The following is a 19,996-nucleotide window of genomic DNA, read 5'->3' as shown; positions in this document are numbered from 1 at the left end:
TTTGTTTCATATAAAAAGAAAATTTGCTGAACTTCTGATCTGGTACTTCAATCTAAATGCACATAAAATCAAGTTACATTCTATGTAAATTTTAAGGAGTTATTAAGAAGAGTGAACATAAACCAATGAGATATTTTTCTTACTGTCTATAGTACCATTGTTTTGTTTCGTCAAATATATCAGAACTGCTCAAGTATTTCTAAGCACTCATCACATTAGCCTGGTTACTGGGCAACCTATTTGCCAGAGAAAAGTACTTCTTAGTTTATGTAGGACAGTGTGTTATGTACATGTATGAGATATTGTACAGGTATTTTATCTGTTCCTTCTCTATACAAGTCGATTAGAAAGCAAAGTGACTTATGTTTTTAATAAACTTTTTGGATGGTTCGTAAAATGAGTAATATAATATAAAATATATTCAGATACTTTATAGTATTATGTTATTTTTAATAACATGAAAAGCCTGTAGATAGAGACATGGTAATTTAGTATCTTGTGTTCAACATTTTAAGTACAAAAATTTGTTATTTTAATATATTTTAATTCAAAAATTACTTTTTGGCCTTATTTTAATTGAAAAGCCCCCCATTGACACAGCAGTATGTCTGCAGACTTACAACACAAGAAATCGGGTTTTGATACATGTGGTGGGCAGAGCACAGATAACCCATCTGTAGCTATGTGCTTAATTCCAAACAAGCAAACAAACAAACACTTTTATTGGTTAAGTTCCTTTTTTTCACATAATAGAGTATTTTGTACGAACTGGTGTAATTTGAGTATTTAGAAAAATACCTTAAGCTTCATATGAAAAAAACACCAAAAAACGTTTATTAATTTCAGTTTTATAAATACTAAATTACCATGTCTCTATCTACAGGCTTTTCATGTTATTAAAAATAACACAATCCTATAAAGTATCTGAATATATTTTACGTTATATTACTCATTTTATGAATATAAAAATACATTAAGCTTCAAATGAAAAAAAGCACCAAAAAACGTTTATTAATTTCAGTTTTATACCTTTAAGTATTATAGATGCTGATGGAAGCATCAGTAGCCAACCCTAGATGATGATGATGGTGTAAAACAGTACCAGGAAATAAACTAACATTTTGTTTATCTAAAGTTTTAAAAATTTGCGTTAATTATGGTGTGCTATCTGAAATACTGTTGTTAAAATTAACAACGGTGTATCCTTATGTTGGCCTGGCATGGCCAGGTAGTTAAGGCACTCGACTCGGAATTTGAGGGTCGCGGGTTCGAATACCCGTCACATCAAACATGCTCTCTCGTGTGAACGTTATTACGTGACAGTCAGTCTCACTATTCGTTGATAAAAGAGTAGCCCAAGAGCTAGCTGTGGGTGGTGATGATTAGCTGCTTGCCGCCGTGTAGCTATGCGCAAAATTCAAAACAAAACCAATCATATGTCTGTTTGTTTGTTTTTACTTTATATTTTAAAAATTCCGAAATACTCGAGAGTTGCTATTCAGATTTCTGAATAATAAATTAAAACATTTATAATTAAGTGTATATTGGAAATATGTTTGATTCTGAAAACGGGGATGAAGTTTACGATTGTGATTTAATTTGGGTTTAATAAATAGGAATTCGGCAGTAATTTTTTAATTGGTTTAATCATTTTAAATGTGGATTGTTTTTGGATTCTGTAAACATAAGGTGGTGTTTTACATTTCTAAAGACGATCTGATCTGTCTTATAGTTTTCGCGCATTTTGAAGAACGACCAAAATACTGGTTGGTATTTCTGTTTGAAGTATTTTAAAAAAAAAAAAGCTTTGGAGGAAAAACGGGAATGCTCACCCCAAAAACCGCATTTTGTCAGTATCTTTACGTCGTGGTCTTATGGGATTTAAAAAGCGCCATCTAGTTTGTCTTGAGTGATGCAAGTAAAATCGTGTGGGTTAGCTGTATCAACTGCCAAGCCCAGTTTCAACTTTGAAGCATGATAGGTGTTAGATGTTGAATTATCAACGATTCCGTCTGTGGCTGCACATGAGTACTTATGGAATCATATAGAGTCAAACGGTCTTAAATCTATCGTGGTTTATCGAACAGCCAACAAAAATACTTCTGCTTTAAACACCAGTTAAATATTTGATTTTCTTTTATTGGAGGAGGAGAAAACGGAATTTGTGATAGGCTGTTACGTTCGTTGTATTTAGATTTAAATTACTAACTTCACAACCAGGGAATATCGTGTTCAAACTTTGAATAGCTTAACAGTTAATGAGCTAGGTTGGTGACGAAAGCCATCGAAAGACTGAGAAACGGTTTCATTTGTTGAGGACCACGTGGTATAAAGATAGGTTGTGTACGCAAGTACATATTTTATCATTTGTGCCCAGTGATGCATCGCGTTAAAGGGCCGTCTGCCTTGTTTGGATTTGAACGAAAACCTAAGCCGCAAGAACATCAACGATTAATTCAATCAAACTATTCCGTGAGATGGGGTAATGTGTTTCTTGAATTGAGTTTTACGTTTTTAAACAGATAATAAGTAGCATGTATTTATTGTTTCTCATGCTTTCTTGAACATAACTCGAAAGTCGAAAATTTCATTTCTCTGCTGCTGTTCCAGTTTATAAGCTGTGTAAAGGCTGTTTGTCAAAAAATGTTAATTTTTGGTTTTAATTAGTAAGTATAAACAGTAAACTTGTTGAACTTTTTCTTTGTTTTAATGACACTAAAATATATATTTATAAACCTAGAAATGAAAACATGTAGTTCGTGTTAATCTTACAAAAAGTACGAAAATTTTCCGATAGCACAATTTTACGTTAACTCGTATGTATAACTGCGATAACTCAAATAAGGTGGACTTGTTTTTTATATCCTATGTATCCTACTGACTTCGATTGTAGTAGTTTTCTCATATTGGATTAATAACGTGGCTGCTTCAGGTAAACATCTGGAACTATTTTACTAAATCCTCCTTTTTTAACCACTTAAAACACATCAAACCACAAACGGTAAATATCTATAACAATTAACATTTCAAAACGTACCTGTTAATATAAGTTATCACAAATGTAAAGAGGAATTTAAAGGAGTCAAAGCCAGAAATATCCATTTCCTGAACTATAACAATATGCACAACTGATTTAAATTTCATAATAGTTTCAGAAAGTATGATATATAAATTCCATCAATCAAATCACGACTCAATAGTTCATATTTGTAGTTCTCGGAAAGTAAATAATGAATAACATACAAGTAAATTAACTTTCAATTTCGAGTATTTCATTTTGACGATTGTATTTGTGAATAAAAACTTGCACATTTCCCTGTTCTTAAAGCTAGTCTTTAAAATATGGGCATTTTTAAATTAAAAATGTGGTAAAAACACACCTAACTGTTATAGCCGCGAATTGTACTGAATATTTAGTGCTATTTTGTTCGTCGAAAGTATAGGATACTAAATTGTTATACGAATCTGTTCTGGCGTCAGGATATTTAAACAAGTGGAAATGGAAAACCCCTCTGGTGTGTAATATGTACAAAACTAGTTTACTTATCAAGTAATATGTAATTGCATAATTGCTTCAAATTTTTAGAAATCTGTTTCAACAGCTTTCTGTGTTCTACACCACATTACTTTGCAGTACCTAGTGCAGCTTCAAAAACACTATGCACTTTGAGGTTGTGGGCGCATCATACGAGTGACGGTCAAATCCTATTGTTCTGTAAGACGAATGTAAGATTGATGGTGCGTGTTGTTGACCTAGCTGTTTTTCTAGTAACCTGTTAGTTAAAAAACAAATATAAAAAATCGCGCTTTGCATTTTGGGGTAGCGAGTGCATTATAAAGGTGACGGTCAAATTCCACTAATCCATTAAGATCAGACTCTGAATTGGCAGTACGTGGTGTTAACTAGCTGCCTTTTATGTAATAATTTTGAAAATTGGAGGGCGACTGATGCATATGGTCCTCGAGTAACTACGCGAAATTCAATAAATAAGCATAAATCTCTGTTATTTTGCGTACATTAAATCTAAAACAAAAAACTAGACGAACAAGCTTTACATTACTGTTGTCAGTAAAATAAAAATATTTGTGAAATAAAAATATTGCATTAGATTTACGTATCTAAAATCATTTATTTTTTGGGCTTTACGTAATCAGCTAATGTTTTACAAATAGCTGAATTTTAATGAATAATGTAAAGCATGTCTTTAAGCGTATTTATTCGTGTTAACTTTCAACAGTTTTCATTTTCGGCGCGTTAAAAGTCTTGCTTATGAAATAACAGTTTATACGGATACTAGCGTGAATAGGTATCATGTTCATAAAATAAAATAATAAAACAATTTCCATGCTAATTTCTAATGTACATAACTTTCTTACTGATAAATATGCCCAGCATTGCCAAGTGGTTAGGGCGCTTGACTCGTACTTAGAAGGTCGCGGGTTCAAATCCCCGTCACACCAAACTTGATTACTCTTTTAGTCGTAGGGAGGCTATAAAGGTACCGGAAATTCTACTGTTCGTTAGTAAAAGAGTAGCTCAAGAGTTGGTGGTGGGTGATGACTAGCCGGCTTTACTCCAGTTTTACACTGCTAAATTATTAACTACCCTTAGTAGAGCTTTGAGCGAAATTAAAAAAACAACCATACATACTAATACGCGCAATATTTCTAAATGTCGCATTTTTGCTGTAACTTTAGTGTATCTGACTTGACAATTTTTAATGTATTTGAAGGATAAATGATCTTGTAAAAAATGGTCGTTTTAGTTACCGTTATTACATTTTTGTAACATGTTATTGAACTAAATTATGTCTTCAACTTAATTTATTTGTAAAACAAATTTCAATAATCCAGTCCATTTTAATGAAAACACAAACACGTTTTAAAACTGCAATTTAATCTCTTTACTCCCCCCCCCCAGTAAAATATATATATATACAGGGTGTTCGGAAAGTCACTCTGCAGTTTTATATTTATTAACAGACAAAACTGCACAGTGACTTTCCGAACACCCTGTATATATAACTCTCAATGGTTCTGTGGTAAGCCAGCAACTTTGTGACACCAAACTCCGGTTTAGATTCAGGTGGTGTACAGACCACGTATAGCTTATTGAGTAGCTTTGAGATTCACAACAAAACATGCAAACAAACCCGAATTTTAAAATGAAACAACGTAAACTCCCCTCAGTGGCTCAGCGGAAAGTCTGAGGGTGAGGGCTTATACCGCCAAAAACTGGATTGCGATACCCTTGATGAGTGGACCATGGATAGATAGCTCATTGTGTAGCTTCGTGCAAAATAGACAAACAAACGTAAACTCTATTGTAAGTCTAAAATAAATTCATTTTTAAATACACTCGCAAAGGAAAGGGTAATTCGTATTTTAGTACACTGTAGACTTGTACAAAAAATAAAATATTTCAGTATTTCGAAATGTGGGGCTGTTATAAAACTTGTGAAGATGTTTTTCGTATCGATGGAGTACAATGATTTATTGTCCGTCAGTCAGTATGGGACGAAAACAAGAGATGTGTGATTTTTATGTAGGATGTTTATTAGAGAACATTCAGTTATTTATTTGGTTGCACTTCACTAAATAATATTCTCTGCTTGATCCAAGAGGTTTATTTGGGTGTTTTTTGTTCTATTTTTTAGCGGTTTTAATGATAACGCCACCATAATTTCTTATATTGTGATTTTATTATCCTGTACGATCTACTGAATATTTTGTTGCTTCGTGTGTTCAGAATTTTTTCCTTTTTCTGTAGAGGAATTCGTGGCACACGGGTCTAGTGTCAACTGTTTAGCTCTTGGAAAGAAATCTGGCCGGGTCATTGTTACAGGGGGCGAAGACAAAAAGGTTAATCTATGGGCGGTAGGAAAACCGAACTGTATAATGGTAAAGATAATCTTTTTATTTTTTCAGACAATTTATTAAGTATATATTCATTTCGGAAATAAGTTGGAATGTGTTTTGAAGTAAAGAACGTTTGTTTTTCCTTTAAATAATGAATTACGATATTGAAGAATAGGCGTTTTCAATGTTTATTGATTTAAATGTTGTATGTAACATACTATATTTATAATTTATAAACTACTAGCATAGTTCTCTTGTTTTTCTTCTTATGATTATTATTGTACAAATAAAATCTCGACCATCACGTTCATCCAGAGTTAAGTTTGCGATACGCCCGACTTCCTTATGACCAGTAAACCGTTACGGGCTTTATTTCCAACACTTTATTCTCGCGATTTTACGGTATCTCTTTATCAGGTTTGTAGGATACAGTTAAACTGTTACAGTAAATGTTATTATTAAAACAATAGAAATGGAAAATAAGATGTTTCCAGTTTTAAACTCGCTGGTTAACAACTTATATTATTTCCTATGACGTCGTGAGGAATAAATACGTACGTGATTGAAGTACATGTATACAACATAACTCAGCTGTTACTGTCTTGTTTTCGCAGCATGTGAGGCCCAGCCATTTGTTACAATTCTGGTTCCAATTTCATTTTCATGCATATCTGAATCGAAAAGACAATGGTATTCAGAGAATGAAATAGTGTCACTGAACTTACACCCGCCAGTGGCGCAGCGGTGAATCTGCGGGTTTATAAGACTAGAAATTGAGTTTCTGTTCCAACAGATTATCAGTTGTGTACTTTGAGGCCTAACTACCAACATTGATTTTACTGGTAAGTTAGGTATTAACTCTGGAAAACAATACATCTCTGCCTTGTTATGAGCACGATATGTCTCAGGACTGGAGGTGTTTATTATTCAAAGGCTTGATCACATTGGATGGTATACCATTGTTATTGTTATGTAAAAGTCATTACGCATATATTTTACACATTTTTACTGTATTTGTTTGACGATATTTAAAAATATACGATCAAGAATCGTATTTTTAAACTCCTTTAAGGTCGGATAAGATTAGTTATAAGATTTCAAGCTTGGCGAATTCGCTACCCACGGGTGTTCTTTAAAGAATGCGACGTCTCGTTAATATGTTTAATTGATTTATAATATTAAACCTAGTCAGAAGTATCATGCTCGTTCAATTTATTTTAATTTATTAACTTTGCAGTATGCATGGCCTAAGCTGTTTAATTTTTAGGAGGTTCATTGCTTCTTCTATTTATGGGATAGTTCTACTTTTAGCTTGACGTGCTATTGTTTTTTTTAACCTTGTTGGACCAATTATTTCTTTATAAAATATGTTATTTGTGATCCAGATAAAATTATTCTTTGTTATAATCAGTCGCATCACTACACTGGTTACATTACTTGGATTACATCACTCTGTGAGGCTTACCTTATCTGCTTAGCTCTTCTAAGCGCTACTGATGAGCAGCGAATTGAGGGAAACTGGTCTGCTGTAAAGGAAATAGAAAATCAAAGAATAAATTAGGCGTCTACTTCATATTTTCGTCACTGAAAGTCACGTGCCACGTTTTGGTGATAAAAGAAATTCACGAATAATTAATAGATAAGTAATTAGTCCACTGGAAAATAACTAATAATTAATTATGATGGTATGTCATATGTTTTTCGAACACTTAAAGTACTTTATGCTATGAATGATGAGTAAAAGACCACAAACAAATATCTTAAGATGTTGATATAATCCTGAAATTCTCTGTCTTAAGATGTTGATATAATCCTGAAATTCTGTCTTAAGATGTTGATATAATCCTGACATTCTCTGATTGTCTTTTTTAGTTCACTCTGGTTTGTTTGTTTTCCCTACAGTTTGTAAGTCAGAATTTCCAGACTTTATAAACGACTTAGTTTCTTGAGCATACATGTCAGACACTGTTTTTATTTAACATGTATCGTTTACGTTTATTTTTACCCAAGACTAACTATGCTAGGAATATTTCACGGATGTAAGGTTATAGTGAATTAAATATATTTTTTTGTGTGTGCATTATAACAAAATAACATTTTTGCTCTTTATTTAGTGTTCCACGTGTCTTCAATACGTCCTTTGTTTTGTTCAATTTTTCGATTCGGCATTATGATAGAACAAAGGGTATGGAGGCACCTTTACTGTAATCCATAGGATGTGAAGCAACTCAGTATAGACTAGCGGCTTATTGCAAACGATTATGAACATATTTTATTATTGTTTTTATATTATTTTTGTTCTCACTTGTCATAACCTTGGCTTTACAGACTAGCTAATCTTTATCTTCACAGCCAAAATAACGATAATGGTGATATTACTAAATAATCAGTTAGTGTTTTATAATCACAAGATTTTGTTCTTTTGTTGCTTATTTTATAATGTTAAATACTCTTAACAAGACTGATGTACAGAATAAGATGCTTTGTTAACTTAGGTTTTTAGTATTGATTGTTGTAGTTAGCTTGCTTTGATCAGAAGTTATTCATAATTGCTATCAGTTGCCTTTCTTAGGTGGTATGTACTGTACACCTACTCACAAATATGGATTACAAATAAATATGATTGCGTCAAATAGTTTAATCATTACGTAAGCATAAGATTGCACAATTCAGAGATATATCTTTTTTTGTGTCACAATGTCTGTTTGTATTTTAGGTTTAGTAGGTAGGAATTTCTCATTATGTGTAGATAAAAATATTTAATTTGTTGGATAACTTATACTTTTAAATAGCTAAAAAATACTAATGTTTCTTGTTATCTAGGTACGGCATAGTGATTTACGTGTCAGGCTGCGCATCAATGGTTCAGAGCTGGATATGTTGTGCCTCTGAACATATACTTCACTTTTAGCTATAAGCACGTTTAAAAGTGACAATCAGTTCCATTATTTGGTTTAAACGGTTGAACAAAGTTGTTGTGGCTTTCTGCCATCTCTGAAGCGAGTAGCTTAAAATTAGAAACATTTATGCCGAAATTATAAAGGTCTCTGACCTAATCGTTTAGTCCACGTGCACGTAAGGCACCCTTTAAGCTAAAAATTCCAGTTTCACTTCACTTAACTTTTATAAACTTGTAATTACAGTAATGATTTGCGAATGTAAATTATTTTTTCTTTTTTATAAAAGCAAATACACACACACACACACACACACACACACACACACACACACATACATACATACATACATACACACACACACACACACACACACACACACACACAAGTAATTGGAGCGAAATCTTCTTTTGGGATGTTGAAACCTTTGCTGAGATACACATCATTTTGACATCGGTGAATACTTTGCTTTCAAACAGCGCACGAATCTTTAACAAAACGTCATATGCGAAGAGAACAATGAGGCATTATATTAAAACACCTATTACAGCTTCTCTATAAAAATATCTATCTTGTAGTGAATCCAATTATTATGATAGTTTTTTATTAAATGTATAATCCATCTATTTTTATGCATAGAAATTAAAGGTGTATTATTTACATATACGCCTGCATACATCTTTGGGTCTGAGAATGATATAAAATTAAATTAGAATGAAATAAAACCATAAGTGTGACTCGTTAACTTGTTGTATTTCATAGCATTTCACATCACACACAAAATATCACAGTGGTTGTTTGTTTTTAAAGCTATGTAGAAGCTAAAGAAAAAATGTCGCTATTTAAATGATACTTAACTTTCGTAACAAGCTTAGTACATTATACACGAGTTTGTATACACATTTGTACACGTCAAGTGTTTATAGTGTAATTTCTGATGCAATATGAGTAACTTCACAAAATTTGGTAGGGAAGTGTGGAAGTTGTGTTGGTCATAATCACGTCCCTTTTCTGCGCTGTAAGGTTAAGAGACATCCAACTATCAGACAATTCTACATTAGTACAAAAATTCTGAAGCAAGTATATTATATGACTTCCACATAGTTAAAAAAGTAGAGAGTTTGACATGTGTGCTTTATACAGTCATATTATAGATACTATTAGTGTATCTCGTCACGTAAATGAGGGGATGAAGATAATATTTACAAATAGATGTTTTAAGGCGTAGGACATTAAATCAAATTGTTGCACAGTAAGTGTGATATAGGTTATGCACAGTGTGTTTCTTTGGGTACTGTGTGTATAGCACGGGTTTCACCTATGTGAAGTTAACGTGTTTTGCTGTATATATTAAGTGTTCAGAAGTTAACCAAATCATGGCGCATTCCAAAAGTAAACGCTGAAAGCCCTGGTGGTTAGGTCACTCAACTCACAAACGACAGGCTTCTTGTTCGAGTCCCGTTACTGAATATATTCACCCTTTCAGCCATCGAGACATTATAATGTGACGGCTAGTTCTACCTTTCGTTGAAAAACAGTAGCCCAGTAGTTGGTGGTTCGCTGCTTTCTGTTTGGTCTATCACTTCAAATTAGAAATGGCTAACACTTATGGCTCTCGAGTAGCTTTACGCAGATGGCAACATTCAATGTTGGTGCGCTCCATTCCTAAAATTAACCTTTATTGTCGTTAACTTCCGGTATTGTTTCAATGTTAGCTAAACACGCGATTCAACAGTCCGGAGAAGTGTTGAAATCTGAAAATACAATATATGGCAGCTTTTATGACAAGCGTGAAAATGAAAATAATACTAACGTAAAGTAGTAGTTCGATAAGCCTTTAGATAAAGTTTTGTTTTATCTTTGTGTTTTTAACGTGATTTTTATTGCATTATCTCTAAATATTGTACGAATTTCAGTTGTTTTGAAACTTCATTACCAGAAGTCCATCTTTGAAATGTCAGTAAAATCAACCATAACGTTATGGTAATCACAACACTGGTTAATATCTTTAATTTTGGAATGCGGTCATTGTATACAAGGTTGTTGGATACTTTGAACAAGCTTTAATCGCACATGCAAGAAAAATGAATAAGATTATTGCATTTTCAAGTTAGGATCTGATACGTAACAAACTGTAAGAAGCTGTTGGATACTCTATTAACAGACTGTGACCACCCTTTTGTTGTCAAACTTTAAACCTCGTACGTAATTTATTAAGTTCATTTTAAGTCAATTTTTATTCAAATTGATTTCATGTGTTTCTTGATGACGAGAAACCCACTTGAAATAAAAATGTATCTCAGAACGGCTGGTATGGGTATCAACACTTTTACTGATAAGGAGAGAACAACGTTTCGACCTTCCTAGGTCATCTTCAGGTTAAGAAAGAGAGTGTTTGAATGTGACCGTTGACGGACACATGCCCTAGTGACGAGAGTATAAACAGGTACCGGATTGTAGGGGGTGTTGCAGGTTGATGTTAGGTTATTAATTAGTGTAGGTATAAAGGTGTTCCTTTATATTGGTTTAATTTTGGTTTTAGTGCTCTATAAGTAGGGCTTCTTTTATTTTGCATTTGTTTATATAAACTCTTTCTTAACCTGAGGATGACCTAGGAAGGTCGAAACGTTGTTCTCTCCTTATCATTAAGTATTGATACAGATACAGACTTCGTGTGTTAATTAATGGATCGAGGGATAAGTTGTGAATGCTATATTTCCTTGATAATATAAGTTGATCATTAAAGATAGAGTTGTGTCGAATTTTGAGGTTATAACCTTTGCCCTTTAGTATTCTTCACGTCTATCTTCAGCCATTCAATTTGAGGATTGTTGTTTGTTTTTGATTTCGCGCAAAGCTGCACGAGGGTTATCTACGCTAGCTGTCTTCAGTTTGGTAGTGTGAGACTAAAAGAAAGGTAGCTAGCTGGTCGTCACCAACCACCTCCAACTCTTGTGCTACTCTTTTACCAACGAATAGTTGGATTGATAATCACATTATAACGCCCCTTTGCTTGAATCGAGCACCCTAACCACCTGGCCATGCTGAGCTTCAGTTTCAGAAACAGAAGTTGTGGCATATCTCTATGTGAATTTAAAAGTATGTTTTTTATTACGTCATTAGTTATGATAAGGATGGAATATTTTCAGAACTTTTCTCGTGATTGTATTGGTTAAGTTATTGAAACGTTTGTTGTTAAGTGCATTACAATCACTTCTAGTTTCTAAGGATTTTATTTTGTTTCGCTGTTTTAAATAAATTTATAATTAAATAAATGTGTACTAGTGGCTTCCTGCATTTTATTTATTTATACATCTCAATAAAGGCACGGCAAGATCAGGGGGTTAGGATGCTTGACTCACAATCTGAAGGTCACGGGCTCAAATCTCCATCTCGCCAAACAAGCCCGCCCTTTCATTCGTGGGGGCGTTATAATGTGACGGTCAGTTCAAGTATACGTTGGTAAAAGAGTAGCTTAAGAGTTGGCGATGGATGGTGATGACTAGCTACCCTTCTCTCTAGTCTCTCACTGCTAAATTAGGGACGGCTATCACAGATAGCCCTTGTATAGCCTTGCGCGAAATTCAAAACAAATTAGAACTAACAAACCATCTAAAAAAAGGAAATCATTTATAAGTATGAAAATAAGTTTGTTTGTTAAAAATCTATAAAAAGAAATTCGATGTAATTTGTTACAGAAATTGCGTGCTGCTGATGAACAGGTAAAATCAAAACGACTTATAAGATTCCCTTGAGTTAACTTCGTTTTATTTATTTTTGTCTGTGTATGCTGTGAATCTGTGGCATTAATTTCAATGCCTTTCCTATATTCCATTCGTGTATTTAAAACCTCTTACCCAAATGGCTATCGTTTTTATACCGTCAGTCATTCTGGTGAAATTCTCCAAATGTAGCCCTTGTCATCATTTATGTGTAGGTCACAGTAAAGCGATTTAATAGAAGCTTGTTTGGGATGTATAATGTAAAGTTACAGATGTTGTAAAAACTAAATACGTCTTGTTTCATCTAATGGGATTAAAATGGCAAACAAACAAATAGCTAAATCTGAACAAAGCCACATCGGCCTATCTACTGAGTCCACCGAGAGGATTCAACCTGATTTTAGCGTTGTAAATCCGTAGACTTATACACAACACGTGTAAACAGAAACAGGTAGGATGCTGCGCAGGTGGGTGCATTTTTTAAAAGAAAGGCCTCCTTGTCCGAGGGACAAAATGCAAAAAACAAAATCCGTGTGTCCGACGAACAAAAAATTTAAAAATGTACTTGTCCTCTCCTCATCTCTCGACAGATACAAAACAGTAATTATAACTTGTAGGATTTCACGTTTGTTTAGCAATGAACACAATCAATATAATAACATTTGCAGTTAAGTTTTCTCAGAAATGACGTATGCGTTTTGTTCCTAAGCTCTTTACATGTATATATATGTGTATTCGTCATGTATTTTATGACTTTTGATATTTAGTCATTATAAAGAATATCTTGTAAACTAAATCATTGTTTACATATATAAATAGGAAGGGATATTATTTAAAGGATTTATAAATTCATTTTAGACCTGGTTGTTAAACTTCATTGCTCTGCAGCTGTGACTACACAAAAGCAATGTAATAATATTGTATTAATTAAACACGTTTGCTACTGTATGAAAGGCGTACGTGTGTGTGTGTGTTTAGTTTTGGTTTGGGGTTTAGAATACACATTTTAAAATATTTGTGTATACGTGCTAGATTTTACAGTTTAAATTTCTTTTGGAATTTGCGTGGATATTTAGAATTAAATCCACCCTGATTGTTTTTGTATCTATAGAATGAATTATATAGAAAAAAAAACAAGAATAATCTACTTGTCTAACGCTCAGTGTAGCAGTAAAACTCGTTGTGTTACGCGATATGAATTCCATGCCACTGTTGTTTTTATACTTTTTGCTGTTAGTTAATCATTCAAATAACAGTCGCACATGATGGAAGAAACCAGATGCAGTAATATTAAATGCTAACACCTTTACAAATCACGAACTTTGACTTTAAAGATGGCGCAGGATCATACTTACAAGGATACCACAAAAGAATCAGTGTACACAGAAACTGAGATTAAAATGTACGAATAAGACAAGTGAGAAAGTTGAACTTGCACATCAGCAGTACTACAAGTCTCTATTAATTCTACCACGTACAAACCATGTGGTTTGTAGTTAAAATAAGTGCTTACTTGTGGCATACAACAGTTTCAACATTGTTAGAAATAAATGTAAAGAGAAAATAATTGTAAAAAACGTTATATGACAGAAATTCCCATAGTACTGTTACTTCAAAGTCTTTATACCTTCATCAGTTGTTTTTTTCCTAAATTTTATTTGTGTTATTGCGAAATGTTAGATTACATTTTTCAAGTCAAACAAAGCATTTCCATTAGCTTAACAAAACTGAGCAAAATGCTGTATTTTCAAAATAAGGAGTAACTTTAGTTAACGTTTTTTGTTTTGTTTTCATGTAAATCTCTCATGTGATCACTCATAAGTATTACTATATTTAGCAGTAAAATATTTCTAGAACACCGTGTAGAAAATTATCATATTCTAACACAAATATTTGACTTCAACATTTCAATAAATCTTAAATTGCATAGAAAGTGTGACTGAGCTGTCTTGTACAAGTACGCGATTTATTTTCTGTCAAAATAGTGGACTGTAAGGAGTAATCTTGTCTGTAGAAATGGTTTATTAATTGCAACATATGTAAGGTAAACAAAAACAGGTAAGACGTTGCGCAGACGGGTGAATGTTTTGAAAAAACTTTGAGGGATAAAATGCAAAAAAGAAAAATCTACTTGTCCGAGGGACAGAATGAAAATTAAAATATTTTTATTTATTGCTAACTATTTCTTTACATATTCTGTATAATACAAAAATCCGAAAATTGAGAGCTTTTAAAAATACCATAAACAGTTACAAGGAAATATTAAACTTCAGATTATATACGTAGTAAAATAAACGCCATGCTTGTTCTTGGCTTTGTAATGTCATCCTTAAATTTACGCATCTGGCATTGTGTGATGGTTATGACTCTCGACTCACTATATGCTGATTCGAATCCCTTCATGCTCAACCTTCCAGTTTTGTGGGCGTTATAATGTAACGATAAATTCCCCTACTTGTTGATTAAAGAGTAGCCCAAGTGTTGGCGGTCCATCTGACTTCGTACTTCTAAGTTAGGGACTGCTAGCGCAGATTATCCTTGTGTAGTTTGGTACGAAATTGAAAACAAAAAAATCTTTAATTTAAGAGGTCGAATTTTACTTAGTTTAACGCTCTCAAGAGGTTCGTGAATTGGATGACCTCACCTAGTGCACATTAATATTTGAAAGAGACGATAGGGTGGACGGATATTAAACGAACTCTTTAAAAATACTATATTAGTACTGTTATTATTTATGATAAAGCACTGCGTGTTAAACTGTCGTTACTTGTTTGGATTTATAACAATAATCATAATTTATACCTGCATAAAAATTAGAGGAGCGTTCTTACGTCTGAGCAAAACTGCTTATGTTACGTCATTGAGGCAAAACTTACAAGGTGCATCGGGCTCATATATGACTTCTTTGACTTGGATATTAACTTTCATACGTTGGTATATTGAATGGCCCTCTTTTGGTCCCATTGTGAGTCGCGTTATGATGTGAAAGTGTATCATTCGACTTTCGACAGTATACAGTGGAGCGCCATTAAGCCGCGGACCAGTAAACCGTGAAATCGCTTAAGCCGCTGTAGCAAGTCTTGTCCCAAAGTTTTTGATGTATTAAATCTACTACCTGGCTTTTTGAAGTTTCTCACACTCTCCTTGTCTTTATAACTTCAAGGGGATATTTAAAAAGGATTTGCTTGAATTTGGGAAATAAATAAAATATATTACAATAGAAATTGACCGTTAATCTACCTTATCCGCTCTCTATGTCAGCTTTATGGAGGCCGCCATTGTTACCGAATCACACCTCTCCATACATTAAAGTTAATCCGCTGTAAATCCGTGAAAAAAGTGATCAATAATTAAAGTATTATTTTTAATTCGATAATCCGATATTTTTATGGAATTGTATAAATATTGGCCACAAACCCAATAGAAATCACTTCAGTTTCTGAATTAATAGCGAGCACATCATATTGACATGGCGGCTCGCATGTAACACGGGAAGACGAAATTTTACAGGGAAAAGCGAACCATCGTAATGCATTGGTCGTTTGTGTTAAAACGGCACTTGTCAATTGTATCTGAATTGTCTATACATTAATATTATAATGATCACGCAATGGCCCGGATGAGGCTCCTCGGCGGAGCTTTTGGCGACTTCGGCTTTTCAGTCACAAAGGTTTAAGCCGCGGTTAAGTGGGTTGACCCCCCAAATACCGCGGCTTAACGGCGCTCCACTGTATATACTGTTGTAGATTTGAAAGGAAATGATAGTGTAGATTTTCTTGAGAAGATATAGTTATTTTAAAACTTGAAGTTACTGTTTGCTTGGTTTATGGGAAAGGAAACATTTCGAACTTGGTTTGGTAGAGCGACCAGTAAAGCGAAAGTGATGTCTTGCAAAGCTCTTATACAATGAAGTTATTTCGTATAATTACAAAGGATGTGTATCTTGTAGTAGTGGGTACGATATGTATCTACATACAGATGTTTTACCGTTGGTTTCTTACAAAGTTGGATTGTCTTATCTGTAATTTATTGTTTACTTTAATAACGTTGTCTTATTTATGTACTTGCTTTCAGCAGAGCTTTATTAAGTTCTGAAGTTTGATCAACTAAACATCTGGAAGGAGAAATAAAATATAGTTAATATCTATTTTGCTATTGTTAATTTGTTACTTTGGATGTAATGTTTTTGATTTAAAAAATGAAGACAACGTGTAATACTCAATGCTCATCTTCGTTTTTTAAATCATTATATTTTAGCAAAAATACTTTATTAGTAATTCTGATTTTTTTCTGAACAAAAGACTTAAATATTTATTGAAGGTTTGCCAAATTTCGTTGAGATGAGATACATAAATCGTATCGTAAGGGACGATGCATTGATACAATCCTATCACGGCTTCACGCTATGGTACAAGTTGCGGATCGCTACACGATAATTCCACACACACACACAGGTTCTCATCTGTTCTTCATATGTATAGCGCGTGCAGTTGCAGTGTGTATGTCCCCAGTGAATCATAAAGCGTTATTTCTTCGTTCACTGCAGAGGACCTTCATGTTTTTCAGACTTAATTCTTAGACAAACAGTTAGGTAGACCGTTCCACTGTAGTCGAATTATAGAAAACTACAATTGTGTGAATCAAAAAAGTTTTGTAATTGTGTATCGTGCTTTTTTTTTCAAAACTGTAAATTACTTATTATTGATAATTGTATATATAGAAGCATACATTCTCGCCGTTCAGTCGCGTGATCAACATGTAGACGCTTGGTTTCTAAGAAACCGAAACTAAGCATCTTGTTTCTATGGTTACATAACTTGCATTGTGTGGTGCCTGTGGTTATATGTGTATTTGTATATATGTATGTAGTTAACATACGTATAATTTTACCCCTATTTCCACCCTTTTTTCGTATATGGTTTCGGTGTTTCGGTAAACCGCTTTAGAAAATAGCTTCCATTTTCAAAGAATAGGTGGATGTACTAAAGTTCACGTTCAGTTTGTTTGTATTGGTCAGTTAGAATTGAAAGTTTTATTTGACCTTGCCATCGTTAAGCAAGTAGTTGGTTTCAAAACTGTATAAACGGTAGAGTAGGCCTAACCGTTTCGTAATTCTGTATTCAAAATGTTGTAATAGGGAAGTCAGGAAAATTACGGGAATTGGAATATTAGTCAGGAAAGTACTTTTTTCATGTAACAGAACATAAAATATGAAATACCAATCAAGAAGAGAAATACAAAATGAAGAATATTATATAATCACGGGAAAGAAGAAAATATTCTAAAGTCCATCCTGAAATTCCAAACCAGATATTTTGCAAAGCTCAACTTGGGTTACTGCAGTATTTATTAAGGCTGAAGGAGGATTGGTGACCTTGTTCACATCTAGCAGTACCAAAAAATTTATCTCGCTCAATAGAATCAGTTTCACTGTGCTGTATATAAAGTAATGACTGGATATATTTTCAGTATGGGAATTATGTTATTCATAAGCAAAACGGCAAGACTGTTAAAACCAATCAAATGAGTATTAGACCAGATAATAAGGCTTTGATTCAAATACTTTATAGCATTGTAAAGCACATAAAGTTGTGGCTTAAGCATTTTTATCGGCGTTAGGAAACTGTTATGATCAAAGATGTATTGGATTGTTTTTATATAAATTAGCCCTACTAAAACGATTAATTTCGAGAAGCATGATGCGAATTGAGATGTTAAAGGTTAAAAGTAACAATAGATGGTAGTTCATAAATTTTCCTAAAACTAGTGATGAATAAAGGGAACGTGTAGACACTTTAGTCTTCTAGATCAGAGTTTATGTGTAAAATGATTTTCTAGTGGGCAATTTACAACTGGCTTTTGCCAATCAATGTGGTATTTCAGTAAGTGAAATTGCACTGAGTTTGTATTTAATTACAGGAGACTAACGGTAATGCATTATTATAAAACATGTTTGAGTTTCGATGCAATAGGTGCATCAAACACAACAGTGTGTTTAGGTTCACGAAGTATCCGCGGAGATTTTTTCCGATAGATGCCACCGTGACTTCTTATTTTAGTGAGCGCTTTTTGACAGTCGACATTTCTATAAGAAATGTTAAATGGAAGAAATTCTGTTCAAGTTAGTATAAACCGAACAACGAATATATATGCATTTTTCCATTCACGCTCCTGTCTTCAAAATATTTCTTTCATTCGGTTGATTAAATGGTGCCTGCCTTGTCAGCGAAATTCCCTTACAAAGAGAAGCATTTTTGTTCTCATTAAGACTTTTTAATTTTATGTTAATATCGATATGAAATTTCAGGAACTGCAAAACAGAAGAATATTCCTGCAATATACTCTTGAAAAGAACATTTTGAAATATTCATTTTTCTATGTTATTCGTTCATAAGATGCAGAGCAAGACAGATAGACATTTGACTATTTTATATCTATCGTCCTCCGCTAATACTGCGGTAAGTCTACGGATTTACAACGCTAAAATCAGGAGTTCGATTACCCTCAGTGGACTCGGCCTGATAACTCGATGTGGCTTTGCTATACGAAAACATACACTTTATATCTATCTTTCTCTCTGTATATATGTGTTGTTTGTTTTACTTTATTGCAATGAATTAGACGGACTCTTAGAATATCGTTTTAACAGCAGATACAAATTGTTGTGCGTATGCACGTTGATCTATACACTGCACTCGCATCTCTTGAGTGGTATGATATCTTGGGTGTTCGTTGATAAAACGTATATATTACAGGCCCATGAACCCGTTTGGATTTTGATTTCATGTAGATGTTTCCTTTGTATATTGAAGGTGTATAATATTTACATACAGATGTTTATTTTCTGATTTGTATAAAGTATTGATCTCATAAAAAAACTTGTTTGGTCAAAGCCCATTCACATGAGGGTTATGTTTCCGTTCTATTAAATTTGATAAGTATCTAAAGAAATGTCTAGCGTTTCAGGAAAAGTTATTTTTTGTTTTAGACCCTACTTTGTTATGATGGTATGATACTGGTGTTTCACTTTCCCTTCATTATTAAGGTTGTACTTATTTCTGTCAGGAATTAATTCATTAAGTTGGTGTAAGTATACTTCACTGTTGTTTATTAATATAATAAAAAATACTTAGATTTAGGACTAGGTTTTATTTCTCACTGGAAATATTTTTTTCTTCCTTCAATTCCTGGCCCGGCATGGCCTAGTGCGTAAGGCGTGCGACTCGTAATGCGAGAGTCGCGGGTTCGCGCCCGCGTCGCGCCAAACATGCTCGCCCTCCCAGCCGTGGGGGCGTTATAATGCGACGGTCAATCCCACTATTTGTTGATAAAAAGAGTAGCTCAACAGTTGGCGGTGGGTGGTGATTACTAGCTGCCTTCCCTCTAGTCTTACACTACTAAATTAGGGATGGCTAGCACAGATAGCCCTCGAGTAGCTTTGTGCGAAATTAAAAAAAAACCAAAACACAAATCCTTCAATTCCTTCTCGCATCTCGGTCCGGCATGGTCAGGTGGTTA

General features: G+C 33.7%; 1 protein-coding gene across 6 annotated transcripts in view; it reads left to right on the top strand.

The window, feature by feature from the left end:
• Window positions 1-19,996, top strand: part of LOC143256806 (katanin p80 WD40 repeat-containing subunit B1-like) — a 75,510-nt gene that overhangs the window by 9,407 nt on the left and 46,107 nt on the right. For 4 of the 6 annotated variants that reach the window (XM_076514504.1, XM_076514499.1, XM_076514500.1 and 1 more), the window contains exon 3: window positions 5,771-5,901. In XM_076514504.1, coding sequence (XP_076370619.1) covers window positions 5,771-5,901 — 131 coding nt within the window. Of the gene's footprint in view, window positions 1-1,949; window positions 2,483-5,770; window positions 5,902-19,996 lie in introns of those variants that run through there. The other 2 variants (XM_076514502.1, XM_076514498.1) reach the window with 2 other exon arrangements.

This window comes from Tachypleus tridentatus, chromosome 7, assembly GCF_004210375.1.
Source record: "Tachypleus tridentatus isolate NWPU-2018 chromosome 7, ASM421037v1, whole genome shotgun sequence".
Lineage (NCBI taxonomy): Eukaryota > Metazoa > Arthropoda > Merostomata > Xiphosura > Limulidae > Tachypleus > Tachypleus tridentatus.
Note: the sequence above shows the minus strand (reverse complement) of the source record. Positions and strands in the feature narration are given on the sequence as shown.